The following is an 18,859-nucleotide window of genomic DNA, read 5'->3' as shown; positions in this document are numbered from 1 at the left end:
CAACGATCCTTCGATCCTGTTGTCGCTTAAACCGCTGTTTCCTTCCGAAATAAAATAAGAAGCATTTGATGTACATAACCTGGCATTTGTCTCAAATAGTCCACAGAACACAATACTAGCAATCCCACGCCCCTAGTATCTCAGCCAAAAACGCTGACGAAATCCTTTCCGAAACAGAGCATAGTATAAATACGTGTAGTATAAAAAACGCTAAAACAGTTCCTTCCCATACAGATCACGACAGAAACCAAAAAATGGAGCCTTACTATCCTAGTTTGCCTTAAGATATTGAAAAGTGGCAAAATTGTTGATAGTGAAATACGACACAAATAAAAAAGCAACCGTTCACTCAGAGGCCTCCAGCGAAGTGAGAAAACACACGTAGAACAGCAAATGTAGTCCGCACATAAGGCAGGTGCAAAGAACCAAAACAGGCAAATTGAATTTAAACAAGGTTCGGCACCAAGTGAGTGAAAAAATACATTTATTGATGAGAAATTCAAACCGGTTTCAGCTACTTAGCCTTCCTCAGTGAATGTCATTCCTCATTCAAAAAACCTAATATATATCCCACCAACAATTAACCAATTCCACAGTCAGTAATTCCTTAAAGGCACAGTGATATATTCCATAACATGCATCACTAGTTCTATATTGAACTATAGTAAACTCTGAAAAATACATAACAATGAAATAAAATAAAAAAGTGAAATAAATAAAAAGATGGAAATAATATATATACATATATATATATATATATATATATATATATATATATATATATATATATATATATATATATATATATATATATATATATATATACACACACACACACACACACACACACATACACAAACAATGTAAAATGAATAAACAATTATCCACACAAATCCTGATTGTTTCACAAATGGTCATTCAGACCTGGTGAAAACAAAGCCCCTAACTTAGTTATCCATCTTTTTTCGTTGTTTACATGATTCTGTGGTTAAAGATGTTCAATCATTCTGCCGGCTGTTGAATTTAAAACTATTTTTTGGTTCACAGGACATCTCTCAAACATCCACTGACTTCAAGTTAAAAAAAACAGAATTCCAGCCTCCTATGGATAAATATGTGGCCATTTTTCAAAAATCTGTTCTTAAAGATTTACATTTTCATGGTTATGAGACCCGTATGTTGGGCCATAATTTATCCAGGGCTGAGCAACAAGTTCTTCAGGAACTTAAGGAAAATCATAATATTGTTATAGTTTCAGCTGACAAAGGGGGAGCAGTAGTGGTAATGGACATGGCGTATTTCACATCTGAGGCATACAGACAACTTAGAAATGCCCTACATTATATGCCTATGCCTTTGGACCCGACTAGTCATTTTCAGAAAGAAATGGATTCCTTTTTAGAGTTGGCAGTTGAGGAAGGAATGATAAGTACTTCGGTTGCACAACATCTTAAAGTAAATGATCCTCAGAAACAGATACTTTATTTCCTGCCAAAAATTCATAAAAACCTGTTGAAACCCCCTGGCAGACCAATAGTATCTGGCATAGGCTCACTTACGGAACCTTTATCGGAATTCCTCACCAAATATTTGCAGCCACTCCTATCCTTAGTTAGATCTAGGATAAAGGATACCACCAAATTTCTTAGAATCATCAGTGACATCCAATTAGAGCATGAGTGGATTATGCGTACACTGGATGTCACTGCTTTATATACAAATATTCCACACTGGGCTGGGCTTCAGGAGCTTCAGTACTGGCTTGACAAGGCAAATTTATATCCTCCAGGGTTCAATACTTTGTTAGTCTGTATGGCGGAACATGTCCTTACCAAAAATATCTTCTATTTTCAGAAGGAATGTTATTGGCAGGTCAGGGGTACAGCTATGGGGGCATCATTTGCCCCCATTTATGCTGACCTGTTTATGGGATATTTGGAGGATATCCTTATATATGATGCTTCTCATCATTTCTTTTTGGATGAGATGGATATTTTGCGGCGATACCTGGACGATTGTTGGCTGATTTGGTGAGCTGACACCACATCTATTGGAGTTCGTTCAATACCTCAACGACAACAAGTGGGGTATTGAATTTACTCTTAACATGGACCATCAAGAAATACATTTTTTGGATGTCAAAATCAGCAGGAATATGGACAATACTTTGTCCAACCAGGTATTCCGCAAATATCCTCAGTACAACAGCCTTTTGGAAGCTACTAGTTTACATCCTAATCATATTATAAGGAATATTCCCAAATCCCAATTCCTTCGAATTAGAAGGATATGCTCCTCTGAGAGTGATTTTGAACATCATAAACAGGATCTTATACATAGATTTAAGACCAGAGGGTATAAACCAGGACATATATCATCAGCTTGCAACTGGGCTTCTGGGCAGGATAGGTCACAACTTCTGACATATCTGACAAAACCTCTGAACGAGCCAATATCATCAGGTTTGTCACCACATATGGCAGAAATATACATGCCATTCGACATGCTGTTAATAATAATTGGAATATCCTCTTGACTAATCCAGAATTATCCAACATTCTTACGGATGAGTGTAAATTCTCTTACCATAGGGGTAAGACATTAGGGTCATACTTTAATCACTATAAATCAAGAATGGAACAGCATTCTGAATATGAACAATTAACCATCACAGGGGACAAACTGGTGTGTTCTTTTTCTTGTGGACATTGCTCCTTTTGTAAATATATGCTTAAGTCCAAGGAGTTTTCATGCAAGAATACTAAACATGTGTACCAGATTAGACATTTTGCCAACTGCGGGACGGACTGGGTGGTATATTTGGCCACCTGCTCCTGTTCCGCATTTTATGTTGGCCAAACATCTACGCTTTTCAGAATTAGAATGTCTGAACATTTAGGGGATATCAGGAATCAATGTTCAACTAATACACTTTACAGACATGTTTGTGCACACAAATTTGCCAAATTTCATTTTTGTATTATCGACATAATATGGGGTGATAGATCTCAAAAATTGGGTTGGCACAGGATTTTGAATGGCATGGAAAAAAGATGGATAACTAAGTTAGGGGCTTTGTTTTCACCAAATCTGAATGACCATTTGTGAAACAATCAGGATTTATGTGGATAATTGTTTATTCATTTTATATTGTTTGTGTGTGTGTATATATATATATATATATATATATATATATATATATATATATATATATATATATATTATTTCCATCTTTTTATTTCACTTTCTATTTTATTTCACTGGCATGTATTTTTCAGAGTTTACTATAGTTCAATATAGAACTAGTGATGCATATTATGGAATATATCACTGTGCCTTTAAGGACTTACTGACTGTGGAATTGGTTAATTGTTGGTGGGATATACATTAGGTTTTTTGAAAGAGGAATGACATTCACTGAGGAAGGCTAAGTAGCCGAAACCGGTTTGAATTTCTCTTTAATAAATGTATTTTTTCACTCAGTTGGTGCTGAACCTTGTTGTTTAAATTTAGTCCAAATGAACCAGAAGCTCATTTTTAGTGGAGACCCGAGGAGAAAAGCTCCAAAGGTAAAATCACATACATAATCTCACAGTAAAATAGATACATACATTTTGAGTTTTACATAGTAGTTATAGTGAAATAGTACAAATAGTAAAATGCAGAAACACGAAAGGACTGAGCACAAAAAATACAATTTACAAAACTTAACATGAGAGAAAGTGGCATCTTTGGCATGTACACGTACAGTATATATTTACAACTGAGTCAAGGTCAGCACAAGTACTAGGTGGAGGGAGTTGAAGACCAACTAAGAGTTTAGTAACAAACAAAAACAGAATACAATACAAGAATACAATAATTATATACTAGAAATTACACTGTTAATACAAGCAGTGTAAACTGAGATGTGACATTACCTAGTATTGTAAAACTACTTATAAAGGGAAATTGAATGGAAAAATAACTGTGAAGCTGTTAGGGATGTGAGGTAAGGTAGGAAGGGGTGGCAGGGTTTAGGTAGGTTCCTGACAAGGGCAAATCCATGAACTTAAGAGGAAGAGTTTTAGTTGCTTTTTGAACTGAGCAGTGTTTGAGGTGCTTCTGATGTAGTAAGGAAGTTTGTTCAAAGCTAAAGACACATTATGGTTACAGAGTTTACCTATATTTCTGCTGGGTTTACGTATGTCAAGGAGTTGTTGGTCACAGCTTCTGAGTGGTCTGGTGGGGGTGTAGAAGGAAACAAGTGAAGAGAGGGAGGGGCAAGCAGTAGGTTTGTACAGGATGGATTGGGGGATATGCAGTTGTGCTATGAGAAGTTGGTGGGGGAATTCTGGCAATTACAGTTGTTTATGTGCAGTGCAATGGTGAGGTCTGTAAGTTAGGTTGGTTGCAAATCTGGTGATTTTATTATACGTTTGTCCTAGTTGTGAGAGTAATAAAGACTGTAGGTTTGTCAGGATGGGAGCAGCATAAAGTAGGCCTCGTAGTAGGAATGCTCTAGCTAGGGATAGTTTAGCCTCAGGAGTAAGATATTTTTTTGATACAATACAATAATCCAAATTTTTTGGTGTGTCTTGTTAATACACTGACCTTTACAGAAACCCCACTAAAACCTGGAATAAAAAAAAAAAACAAAAAAAAAAACAGGATAAATACAGACATACATAAATATTCACCCCCAGATAAAGGAAACATTAACAAAAATACATAAAAAATTGCAACATTCTGCTAAAGGCGCTCTTTTTACAAAAACATTGCGAATCACTGCTCTCCTCTGTGAGGTTTAAATATTGCAGGTTTATAGATTCATAGGTAAGTACTAGGCTATCTGCCCAAGGGCATTTATAAGCCTAGCCAGAATGTGTTGGCTTTCACCACCCCCTTAGATTAGTTCCCTGTGCCTCTGTCCAGCAGTGAACCACGGGAACAGGTCTGCAGGGAGTAGTAATGTCAAATGTGCAATGTGCATCACAATTACAAAGCAAAAAATTACACAATGAGTACAAGACAGACATATAACATGTATTTTGTGTATAAAGCAGGTGTTTTGCAAGTCTTCAGTATTTATACTATAGAAACACAACACTCAAAATGTGATGCCACAGCTGCTAAACAGCATTCAGCTAAGAACACCACAGGAAGACACAAGTAATGTGTAAGCAGAGGTACCAGACAATGCAGTGAGAAGGGAATACCATGTATCTGTTTATATGGTAAGGACAAGGGGATAATGGCACATAAAAGGCCTTAAGAACAGGTTGCAGTCAAGTTCAAGGTAAGGAGCACCTAGGGAAATGCAGATGTTCTATCATAGAACACTGGTTCTTCTAAAAATTAAGGTGCACAAACAGTGATGTCAGGGAGCCCTCACAAACGGTAGACATGTCACAAGCACAGCAGCAACCTATCAGAACACGCATGTTTCTACTCAGAACAAATCATGAACAGGTCACTTACCTCATTTTCAGAAGAACTGGATGTCAGGATAACATCACATGCATCAAAGAACTCTGTGTATGAATCAGACAAGGAAAGGGTGCTTCTGTTGACCTGTTTGTGTAATAGGGCCTGCCCATCAACACAAGGAGATACCTGCTGCCATGGGTAAAAAAAATGGAAATAAGAAATTATTAAACACTGAAATGAACAGACTTTTAAAGTGCAATCTGTCAGAATTAAGAAATAAGTTGCCACATGATGGAGCTTAGCTCCATTCACAACTTTCATGCAAATGTGTGCCTGACTGAAAACAAAGTCATCAAAGACACACAGTCCAAACAGATGAAAAAAAATGAAAAGCATTTTTCAAAACACAAAGTCACTGAAAATACACAAACTATAACAGTATATATACTTTTTCACAGTATTTGTTCTAAAATGCTATGCTCCCAGGACTCCACATAAGGGACATAACACCTCACATATCCCTTAACATTAAGTCAACCACTAATTTCAAGTCTAATGCAAACCTCAACTTAAACTAAACCTAGCCCTAACTCACATCATAATCAGAACATCAGGTCTATTTCCAACTGATACTGTAAGTCCTGTCACTATGTTCAATAACTTGAAAAGAGACCACAGCAAATATATCTGACCAAACACTATTTTATTCATAGTGACAGGTAATAAAATGTCATTTCATTGAAATGCAATGCAAAGAGCTCAGTTCAACTGTAAGCATGCTACAGACTCTCTATGTACATGGAACTTGACACCCATGCAAACTTTGTTTATTTGCTATGGTAGTAGCCTGTACTAACTAGTTGGATGCAATACAGCAGACCTTTAGGCATTACACTGGACTGTGGTTGTGAAGCGAGAGATGAGTCATAGGACACTACTCTCACTTTACAAGTAAGTATATGTCCCCATCCTCACCTATGGTCATGAGCTATGGACATTGAGCCAAAGCAAGACACTACCTACAACTAGTAGGGTGGCTGAGCTTGCACTCCATGAAAGAGTGCGGAGCTCAGCAATAGAGGGGAGCATCAAACTGCAGCCATCATTTATCCATACTGAAAATAGTCAGCTGAAGTAGTTAAGGTTTCTTTTGAAGATGGCTCAATGTACCAGGCATGGCCCATTAGATGAAAGCCTCATGGCAGATCCAGAACATGTTGGGTTGGAGGTGCTATATCTCTCAGTTTGCCTAAGAACTCCTGTAGATCCCATAGGATGAGGTGGAAACTCTTGCTGGGAAGAAGGAGTTCGGCTGTACCCTGCTCAGTTTACTACTACTACTGTGGCCACCAATAGGCTAGGTGGCTTATAAACTGATGATGATGATAATTGATTCTCAAGATTCCCATTTAAACAACTGGCTCTATGATGCACAAAGATAAACTCTTGACTATGGTACCAGTAACCCAAGTTTTACTAGTGGTTCAGATGCCTCCAGGAGCTGACCAGGAAGGATGAGAGTGAATGGCCACTATCAGCTCTCCCAGCCTAGGAAGAAGAAGGTGGTACTGGTTACCAAGTGGGTGACACCAAGCAGGAACACTAGCACTTAGTACATATATGGTCTGCGGTGTGGGAATAGAGGTTCACACCAAGGGGGATGCAGAGGACACACTCAATGTCTGTCTTTGCATTGCAGAAGTCAGGTGGGGCAGTGGGAAAGTGTGTTTAGTAGGGTAAGCTCGGCTTTCACAATACATAATAGACCCCTCCTGACTACTGACTAGATCATCATCTTCTCCAGCGTTGCATTTGGCATCCTTCAATACCTGGTCACTCTGCTCTACCATCCTTTCACATCTGCTGCCCATTTCATGACACCAAACCCAAATTTACACTGTCTGCACTCAAGTTAATAACTCTGAAATCACACTATAGCACCTTACTGTTCTGTCAAAATCTTCCTGGGGTTCATACCTCTGGCAAAAAATTATATGGCAAATACTGCTCATTTGAGATGAAGTCAGCATACCCCTTTTTCTCTGTTACGTTTAATAACAATACACATTTCTGAAGTGCCCGTTTTATTCTTAAAACTGGCTTCCTGAATAGAGAGTGACTAATTATTAACTTTTCCTTTTCAAGCCACTGGTTAAACAGAATCCTAGGCCACCTGCCCAAACTGACCCATCCCTACAGGTGACTTGGTCACTGCTGTCCACAGTACACTAACTGGTCTTATAATCTCTGCCTCTTCATTCAAGTGATGAGGCCAGCATTTTTAAAGAATTACAAACATTTCAATTCACCAGCCACCTCAAGCCACTGATATGTTCTAGATGATGAACTACTGTCCGCTAGTGTGAACCATGCAAACATTCACTCTAGCTTCTGCAACAGTGCATTGTTTTGATGGCTTACTTACTCTCACACTTTACTGAAGGAAAAATGTTTTGCAAATTAATTTAATTCATTTTCAAATTAATCTGTTTCTACATTCATTTTCAAATGTATAAATACATGCACAAGGTTAGAGAATAAATTAAAAGGCCTAACGGTGGCCAATGGGAGGGATGTAGACTGTGGGGGATATAGCAATAGCTGCTAATAAGGTAGCAATAGAAAGGTAACAATTTGAATGCATGAGACTTGTATCTCTACATACCAGAAAAAGAAGACAGAATGTGTGAAATTGGAGAATATATGTACCACTTCCAAGATCACTGTTTCTAGGAGTATTCCCATTTCTCTAAGATGCAGTGATCTATGAGCTAGTAAGTAGCAGGGATGGGGGGAGGGCAGTTCCCCACAATAAAGGTGCATGTTCACTGGCCCCCTGTATAAACAGATCAGAAACAATTAATTTTGATACTGCATTTCTTATTAGGAATTGCTACTTTTTCACAATTTCGGGACTCGCATTTAAGGGTCTCAAAATTACAGCAGAAGGTCTAATGCAAAGTTGAATGTCATTTGATACACAGTTCTTCTACAGAGTTTACACGGATTCATGACCACTTAAGACTAGACAAACCTACAAACACCACTTGGTATCAAAAAAAGGAGAAATATATCTCCAAAAGTGAGGAAACATGTTTGCTTTCAAGCATTTAGGTGTCTGGAAGGACAAAGTATAATCCCCAGTGGAAAAAAATTACATTACAAGAATTCTCTTGCTGGCAAGGCATCTTAGCAAAGATAAAGGGAACTTAGGATGCAGAAATTCTATATATTCCGCACTCTAAGCGGATTAGCTAAAATGTCTGAAATGTTGAATGGGCTACACTTCTGTCTGTCACTTGAGTAAAAAACACTTTACTTTAGCTGAAGAGAAGAAAGACAAAACATCAGTACTTAGAAATTAATTTAGTTACTAAAAAGTAACAAAAAAGTTAAAAAAAGTAAAGTTAAAAAAGTTGCAAGTTTAAAGTAAAGTTAGTAAAAAAGTGCAGTTGTGTAAGAACTTACCGTAACAGTAGCTGCCCTACTGATCACTGTTGCAGTATTACAAACCAGTGGGCTATCACCAGTGATGTCCAGCCAGGGTACCAAAACTTAACTTTCCCTAGGTCGAACTTCTGATGTGTGACCTCAGCTCGTAAGCACAAGGGTAGAGAGGTGGATGTATGAACACAGATCCTCAAACTATCTCCAAGCCAGTGACCTGAAGACCCTGAAAGTGCTAATGGTCAGCTAGGAAGGGTCTAGCATAAAGTGGTGAGAAGCCCCCTTAGCCTTACGGTCTTGTCTACAGGACAGAAAGGAGGGAGGGAACAGAGAGAGAGAGAGAAGATGGTAACCAATTCATAGGAAAAGGTGGGTGGGAATGAATACGGCAAAAGTGATCACTAGTACACTTACTGTTATGGTAAGTTCTTACACAACTGTATTACATCCTGACTGAAATCACTTTTGCAGCATTCCAAACCAATGGTGATTCCCAGAGTTGAAGGGAATGTACGGTGGGTTGGCTAGTTGATATACAATCTGTCTAAGAAGCCATAGAGGACTGACCTTGCAAAGGCAGCTCTGGACATTCAAAAGGCATCAATCTTGTAGTGTTTAGATGGACTTACAGCTCCAGCTTGCAATGGTTTGTTAGAAACTGGTTGGCTCAGCTTAGAGTACATGAATGAGACAAACAGATGATCAGACTTAAGAATAGATTTGTTCTTGTCCACATAAAACCTTAGATGTCTGTGAATATTACAACAGTGTACAAGTCTTTCCCCCTGTTTCTGTGGGTTGGGGAAGAAAATAGGTAGACTGATGGCCTGGTTGACAAACAACTTGTTCGCTACTTTTGGCATGAAGGAAAGATTAGCCCTCAGGGTCACCATGTCCTTGTAGAAAATTAGAAAGGCAGGAATGGCCATAAATTCCTGTAGTTCTGAGACTCTCCACACTGAAGTGACATCCAGAAGCAGAAAAGTCTTTCAGGTGCAGAATCTGAGATTTGCTGAGGCTGCTTGTTCAGAGGCAGGCAAAGTGAGCTTTTCCAGCATGAAATTAAGGCCCCAAGGAAGAGGTACAGGCTTCCTTTATGGTCTAAGATGCAGAATCCCTTTAAAGAACTGTTTGACTTCAGGTCTGAATGTAACATGAGGGCTGAAGGACAGACAAGCAGGGATGGCCAATAGGTGGGCTTTGATGGTGGAGTTGGACAGACCTGCATCCACGAGCTCACAGGTAATTTTAGAAAGAAAGGTACCTCTGACTTGTTCGGATCATGGGTATATTCCTACAGCACCAGAAAGAAAATCTCTATGTAGGATTTTTGAGTGGTGGTCTCCTTGCTTCTTGGAGAACATTAATTCAGCCTTCTGAAAATTGGTGCCTGAAAGGAATCAGAACCCTATCATCCACAAGCTTAGATTTATGGATGACAAGCTGGGATGTAGTAATGATCCTTTCTGCTGACGGATGAGATCCACCTTGTGCGGCAGTTTGCAGTGTTTGCCTTCAGCTAGATGAAAAAGAGGGAACCACTGCTGTCCTGGCCAAAAAGGGGTGACTATTAAAAGTTCTGTTTTTGTCTTTTTGGACCTTTAATAGAACCCTCGGGAATAGAGACAGTTTGAGGAAGACATAGAGAAACATCCCTGTCCACTGAAAAGAGAAAGCATCTGTCCTCTAGACAGTGAGGAAAGGGTTCCTGGGGTAAAATAGGTAGAGATGTTTGTTACTCTCTGAGACAAACAGGTCTGTCTGAGGTGTTTCCTAATGGTGAAGGATGTCCAGGAAGGCAGGCCTGCTGAGGGTCCATTCATGAGGGTTCTCCAAGGCCCTGTTTAATGTGTCTGCCAACATATTATGATGAGACACATATGGCAAGTAGGGACATGCTTCTCTTGTTGGCAAGACTCCAAGCCCTCTGTGCTAGTCAGTACGATTGGTAAGATCTGGTGCCTCCTTGCTTGTTTATGTACTACATGACTGCCATGTTGTTTGTGAATACTTGAACAGGACCTCGCTTCCAGATATTTGAGAAAACCTGAAAAGCTTGGATGAGTGCCCTTATCTCTTTCAGGATGATGTGTTTTCTTTGGAATTTTGGCTGCCATCTGCCCTGCCCCCCTGAGGCCTCATCAGTGACATCTGTGTACAGCTCCTGAACTAGGACTACTGGGGAAAAGGGGAGTCCTGGGTTGAGTTGAGCTTCACCTGATCCACCCACCATAAGTGCTCCTTGTCTCATGAAGGAGCACCATAAATGCTCCTTCATGAGACAAGGTATGAGGGTAATCAAAGTGTCTAGAAAATGAGAACTTGGGGCCTGACAGTTTTCAGGTAACACTGACTTTTCCTCATGTGCAATCTGGCTAGAGGCACCACTGGGACAGTAGCTATCATGAATCCCAGAGGTCTTAAGACTTCCCTGGTTAAGCATAAGTCAAGGGAAGAAGTCTGTGAAAATAAGCATAAGATTCTGTACCCCCCCCCCATGGCAAGTAAGCATGCATGTTTCGAAACACTAGGTCTTGAGGGAGGATTGTTTGTAGTTGACAGTGAACCCCAACCAACCACAGGTGGAGGTTGGGGTTGAACTGGAGATGCTGAAGCAGGATCTGTGGTGAGGTAGCCTGGATTAGCAGATTGTCTAATAACAGAAATATCTGAAATCACTGACTTATGCAGACCGCTATCAATGGTGCAAGACACCATTTGTGAAAACTCTTGGGGCTGTGGAAAAGCCCAAAAGGCAAATCAGTAAACTGAAAAATGAGATGAGCCAGTATGCAACCTAAGGAATCTCCTACAGGAGGGGTGAATGTTAGCTCCATGGATACTAGCTATTTTTGAGGAAGTATGAAAGGCACCTGTGTTTGCAGTGAGAGCATTTTGAAGGTTGGCACTTTTAAGAAGGTTCTTAGCAAAGAGAGAGATCCAGTATGGGTCTCCATTGTCCTTCTCTTCTTCGAACTAGGAAGAGTTTGTACTAAAAAACCTTTACTATGATTCTTGTGGGTACTGGTTGTACAGTGCCTTGGGCCTACAACTCAGAGTACTGGAGACAAAAAATGGACTTGGCTGCGGGGGGGAGTGCATGCCTTTCAGAGGATGAATTTCTTTCTAGCCCATGGCACAACTCTTTTTTTTTATATAATGGAAAGCACCCTGTGGACTGTGGTGATCTTTTCCCAGATTGAGACTGAATGAGTAAACCTTTTAGAGAGCGTCAGAACAGGACCTAGGATTTGGGGGATGTTGATCTGTAGATAGTCACAGTGATTTTTCCCTGAAGGTATGTCTCCTAGATGTGGAATCCCTCTTTGGTTTCTTTAGGAATCTCTTTCTGGGAGCCTTCTTGTATTTTATGAATGAGTATGGAGTCCCTTCGAATAAAAGAAGTGGGCTTGACTAGGTCATTCCTCTGGTAACTAGGCACACAGGTTAACAGAATCTGCATGTAGTCTTTCACTGTTTTCCCCTTGCTTTTGAAGGGCTTTAAATAAGTTGGCAGCTTGTGGGCCAAACAAAAGGATCTTGTCTAAAGGGGAATCAATATGTTTGGCTTTGAAATCTTCTGGCATGGGTGACTGCATGACAATGCATACCTATGAATGAGTGCTAGTAACAGCTGCTGCAGAGGAGCCCTCTACAACATCATAACTGCATTTTATATTGTTAAAATAAAAGTACCAAATTCTGTTTGTAGTCACACCATGCAGGATTCTCCTAGTTACCAAAAAATCACGTCTTTTCAGACCACAGTTCTTGGTTACAGAAGCAATATCCAGTTCTTATTTAGATATATATTGGTTTATTGAGACAATCGGTAAGCGCTTTCGCTGACAAGCTTTTTCAAACCTATAATACTACATCTCAGCAACAGCTTATATATATATATACATTCAAAACAATTAAATAATTAAGTAATTAAATACTTTAATCAGTTAAATACTTAAAAACCTAAGGCATACTTTTAAAACTTGAACCATAAGATAATATTATTAACATCTATCTATGAAATTTATATATATATATACACATATTTTAATGAACCATATTATATTATGTAAAACTATCATATTAGCATGCTGTTATTACTGTAATCAAATTACTTAAAATAAAAATAAAAATAAAGTTAATGAAATGTCAATGAGATAAAAACTTAAAAAATCTTTCATTTGATTCTGTGTCTCCTATTTTTTAACACTGGCTTTAAAGGGACCCTATCATTCAAACCAAGTCTAATGATGCCCAATTTACATCCATCCCTTGAGGTTTTTAGTAAAGCTGTTAAAAAAGAAGTTTATGCTCTTCAGAATAAAAGCATTAATTTAACTAAGAATAATTTAAGTTTAAAGCAGACTAGAGCCTTGAATGATTTAATGTATGATAATAACATATCTATCAGGCCAGCAGATAAAGGTGGTCCTATAGTGATATTAAATAGAGTGGACTATGAAGATAGAATGGAGGGAATGTTATGTGACATGTCACATTACAAGATTATCACATATTCTGAAGTACAACTCATTATCAACAGGGTGTATAATAACTTGGAAGATATGTATAAATTAGGAATAATGGATTATCAACTATTGGATTATCTATTTTTAGAAGAACCTACTATCCCTATCATTCAAGGACTGCCTAAAATTCACAAAAATCCTAATAACCCTCCAATGAGACCCATCGTTTCAGGCCGACGCTGGGTCACTGAAAATATCTCTTTTTATTTAGAGAGAACTTTGAAACCTTATGTAATCAATAATAGGTTTATACTTAGAGACTCGAAGGAATTTTTATGAAGTGACCAGAGGGCGGGATAGAGACTCAAGTCTGTTGCTTGTTACTATGGATGTGAATTCATTGTTTACAAACATCCCTAATGACAAAGGACTAGAGAGCATATTTAAATATCTCACTTCACATTCTGATTTATCACCTATCAGGATAGATTTCCTTTGTACTTTGCTTGAGACAGTGTTAGAAAGCAATGTATTTTTATTTAACAGCAATTTTTTCTTACAAAAAGATGGCGTGGCTATGGGCACTTCATGTGCAAATAGCTACGCCAACTTAGTCATGGCCCTATGGGAGGAAGAAAAACTTTTTTGCCTTAACATGTATCAGGAACATGTCCTTTTTTATAGACGCTTTGTGGACAATTTATTTTTTCTTTGGCATGGTAGCACAGATGAGTTACATATTTTTGAGGAACAAGTGAATAGGTTAACCCCCTTTCTAAAATTTACTATGAATTACTCTATACAGAATATATCATTTTTAGATGTGAACATATGGCGTATGTCGAATGGTGGTTTCAACACAGGAGTGCATCGAAAACCTTGCCATAAGAATACCCTCTTACACAGAGATAGCATGCACCCATCTCATGTCTTTACGAATGTCCTGAAGGGACAGGGCATTAGGGTATCTAGATTGAACCCATGTCTTAATGACTTTGAAGAAGAGTTAAATGATTTAGGGGATAGATTTCGTAATAGAAAATATAAATCCAAAGAAATAAAGAAAATATTTGAACAAGTCAAAAGTATAAGACATGATTGTGTTTGTCCTATCTTTTCTGATACTGGATTACAGATGTACAGAACTAATGTTAATGAGAAATTGCATAAAGGTGAGAGCCATTTAAGGTATACCCTTTATTACACACAGGATGTGCAATCTATCAAAGATGTTATTATTAAATATTGGGACTTACTCATGCTAGACCCTGAGGTCACCAAGCATGTAGGTATAAGACCACAGTTTGCATACAAGAATAAGAGAAGTTTGCACAGGATGTTATGTTGTGCAAATCACAAATCTAGTAGGGACATCACATACCCTAATGGTACTAGTCCATGTACCAAATGCAATTTTTGTAACTACATTAATAACATTAGTATTTTTGTACATCCTACAACAGGACAATTATTTCCAATTAAAGTAAATGCTAGCTGTGATACCAGGCACGTAGTTTACATTGCTAACTGCACATCATGTTTCTCTTTTTATATTGGCAAGACGGATAGAATGTTAAAAGAAAGAATAAGGGAACACTTGTATCAGATTCGTATTAAGTCGGAAGTCAACGCCTTATCTAAACATGTTTTACAGAACGACAATACCCACATGTTTTTATTCTCAGTACTACAAGTTAATGTACCTAATGTCAGAGGGGGAGATATTAAAAATTTTACTGAGCAAACTGAGGCACAATGGATTATAAAAACGAAAGCTCATATCCCCCCGGGCTTGAATGATAGGGTCCCTTTAAAGCCAGTGTTAAAAAATAGGAGACACAGAATCAAATGAAAGATTTTTAAAGTTTTTATCTCATTGACATTTCATTAACTTTATTTTTATTTTAAGTAATTTGATTACAGTAATAACAGCATGCTAATATGATAGTTTTACATAATATAATATGGTTCATTAAAATATGTGTATATATATATATATATAAATTTCATAGATAGATGTTAATAATATTATCTTATGGTTCAAGTTTTAAAAGTATGCCTTAGGTTTTTAAGTATTTAATTGATTAAAGTATTTAATTACTTAATTATTTAATTGTTTTGAATGTATATATATATATATATATATATATATATATATATATATATATAAGCTGTTGCTGAGATGTAGTATTATAGGTTTGAAAAAGCTTGTCAGCGAAAGCGCTTACCGATTGTCTCAATAAACCAATATATATCTAAATAAGAACTGGATATTGCTTCTGTAACCAAGAACTGTGGTCTGAAAAGACGGGATATATACTTGAATAAGAACTGGATATTGCTTTCTTAAACAAAGAACTGTGGTCTGAAAAGACATGATTTTTTGGTAACTAGGAGAATCCTGCATGGTGTGACTACAAACAGAATTTGGTACTTTTATTTTATCATTATTCTGGCGTTTGCTCTGTTTGTTGTCCTGTACCTACCGCTGGTATATTTATTCATTAATATACATTTTATATTGTGTCTGGCTACCTGAGTAGCATCAATTAGTAAGGACATTTGTTGTTTGGAATCTGGCCCCTACAGATCCATCATTACCTTGTTTAAGGAGTTGGGTGTGGATAGCAAGTACTTGGTCATCTGGGTTTAATATTTAATAGCCCTGAATGCCAGAGTAAAGGAGGTATAAACCTTTTTTCTTCCACCTGTCCCTACTTTCTGTGTTTGAAGGAACAGCATTGGCATTAGGAAGAAGTTTTGAATGTTTATCAGAAGAGGAATAAAGTTCATCAGGAACTTTATAAAATCTGTCTGGTCTTTTGGGAGCAGGAGGTTGCAAATCTAGGCTAGCCAAGTAAGACTGAAAAACATTCAAGGAAGCCTCTAGGACTGGGACAACAGGAAAGGGAGCTGCAGTGTTCATTTCCAAGAGGTTGTTGTATCTTTTCTGGACCTCTGTAATCTGTCTAGTATCCCATTCAAAATGTTTCATCATGTTTATAATTGTCTCTCCAAATGAAACCTCTTCAATAGGCGAGTCGGGAAATTCAGTCTTCATCATCAGAAGGGATTTGGCCAGAACAGTGTATTTTAGTAGACTATGCCAATGAATAATCTAAGTCATAAGGATTCTTTCTCTTCAGAAGAAGATGAATCCACAGTAATTTTTTGTGGTGTGGGAAGAGGAGGCAGGTGGGCAAAAATGAATGAGGTTTCAGGGCCATAATGGCCTTGAGAAAAGTCCATCCATTCCTTCTTCCCAGATTGGGGATGAGAGGAGGTATGCTTTGTTTTTTTTTTCTTTTTTCTTTTTTGGTATGACGTCTGCCTGAGCCAAGCAGGGTGGTTCAGACCACTGACATACCTCAATTAATTTATCAGGGATCTCTCCCCTAATTTGAATCTTTGAGATGCATTCCAGGCCCTCTGAAATGATGATCCATGGTCCAACTTTTTATGTGGGAGTAGTTTCCTCAGTTGCAAAGTCCTCCAATGCTATACCAGCATCTGCTGGGGTCTCAGTAGGGGCATCAGAGGTGGAACTGGATATATCACTGATTCTGGAACCTCAGTGGGTGTGTCGGAATCAGAAAAGGTAGCCTGAGTATCCATCTTGAACTTTTTGGGTTTTTTTCTTCAGGGGTATAGGTAAGTCTGGGGGAACAGCACCAGACATCTTAGAGTGGGCCAAACACTTCTGATGTTGGGTCTCCAAGGCACAAAGGATTGGCAGATGGAACACACCTTGAAGTCATGTTCATAATCTAGACAGAAGAGACACTGGGTATGTAAAACTTTGTATGGGATTTGTCAACCACACTCACACTTACCTCTTCATGCTGACATGTAATACAGATATAGCATAACAATTTAAGTAAGTAAAGAAGGTCCCCCAACAGGACACTTATCTGTTTTAAAGAAGCTACAGTACCAATGACCAAAGGATGATCAGTCCAACTCATATGTGACCTGTGTTCAGGTTGGCAGCCAGATAGTTTGTGGATCTACACTCGTGCATCTGCCTATATATTCCCATATTTACAATCTGAGGTACCCTGGCTGGACATCAGCGGTGATAACCCATTGGTTTAGAATACTGCAATAGTGATTTCAGTCAGGACATCTTGCCATTTATTCATCAGCTACTATTTACAATGGTCAAGCAGTGGCTACACATGCTTGTATTTCTAAGATGAAGGACAGTATTACATGACTCTTTATAAGAGAATGGTTTGAGGTATAAGAAATTATAAAAGAAATGAACAAGATATTAAGAAAAAACAGACCTGACTTTATGAAAAAAAAACTTTGGGAGAGTGGAGAGCAACTCAAATTTCTAGTACACAGTAAAAAGAATTAACTGAGAAAGAAGATAAGCATTAAGACCAATTACGAGTCAAATAAAACGCCAACAATGAGAACTAAAGTGGCAATGTCTTGCAAAACTAACACATATGAAAATGAGAACAATGTGACAATGTAATAGAACAGCACCGCAGTCAGAGAAAAGCATGTGCAGCTGTAATCGATTCCTGTGTACCAGGGCTGGTTATGACAGTACGTAATAGAACAGCACTGCAGTCAGAGAAAAGCATGTGCAGCTGTAATCGATTCCTGTGTACCAGGGCTGGTTATGACAGTACGTAATAGAACAGCACTGCAGTCAGAGAAAAGCATGTGCAGCTGTAATCGATTCCTGTGTACCAGGGCTGGTTATGACAGTACATAATAGAACAGCACCGCAGTCAGAGAAAAGTATGTGCAGCTGTAATCGATTCCTGTGTACCAGGGCTGGTTATGACAGTACGTAATAGAACAGCACTGCAGTCAGAGAAAAGCATGTGCAGCTGTAATCAATTCCTGTGTACTAGAGCTGGTTATGACAGTACGTAATAGAACAGCACCGCAGTCAGACAAAAGCATGTGCGGCTGTAATCGATTCCTGTGTACCAGGGCTGGTTATGACAGTACGTAATACAACAGCACCGCAGTCAGAGAAAAGCATGTGCAGCTGTAATCGATTCCTGTGTACCAGGGCTGGTTATGACAGTACGTAATAGAACAGCACCGCAGTCAGAGAAAAGCATGTGCAGCTGTAATCGATTCCTGTGTACCAGGGCTGGTTATGACAGTACGTAATAGAACAGCACTGCAGTCAGAGAAAAGCATGTGCAGCTGTAATTGATTCCTGTGTACCAGGGCTGGTTATGACAGTACGTAATAGAACAACACCGCAGTCAGAGAAAAGTATGTGCAGCTGTATTCGATTCCTGTGTACCAAGGCTGGTTATGACAGTACGTAATAGAACAGCACTGCAGTCAAAGAAAAGCATGTGCAGCTGTAATCGATTCCTGTGTACTAGAGCTGGTTATAATAGTACGTAATAGAACAGCACCGCAGTCAGAGAAAAGCATGTGCAGCTGTAATCAATTCCTGTGTACCAGGGCTGGTTAAGACAGTACGTAACAGAACAGCACCACAGTCAGAGAAAAGCATGTGCAGCTGTAATCGATTCCTGTGTACCGGG

The 18,859-nt window shown here is 38.5% G+C and overlaps 1 protein-coding gene across 1 annotated transcript in view; it reads right to left on the bottom strand.

Moving 5' to 3' along the window:
- Positions 1–18,859, bottom strand: part of OSBPL7 (oxysterol binding protein like 7) — a 1,590,705-nt gene that overhangs the window by 571,531 nt on the left and 1,000,315 nt on the right. Inside the window, exon 13 of the mRNA XM_044054965.1 lies at positions 5,461–5,598. Coding sequence (XP_043910900.1) covers positions 5,461–5,598 — 138 coding nt within the window. The remainder of the gene's footprint in view (positions 1–5,460; positions 5,599–18,859) is intronic.

The sequence above is a fragment of the Protopterus annectens genome, chromosome 13.part0 (genome assembly GCF_019279795.1).
Source record: "Protopterus annectens isolate FY-2018-M chromosome 13.part0, PAN1.0, whole genome shotgun sequence".
NCBI lineage: Eukaryota > Metazoa > Chordata > Ceratodontiformes > Protopteridae > Protopterus > Protopterus annectens.
The sequence above is the reverse complement of the archived record's forward strand: the minus strand, read 5'-3'. Positions and strand labels throughout refer to the sequence as shown.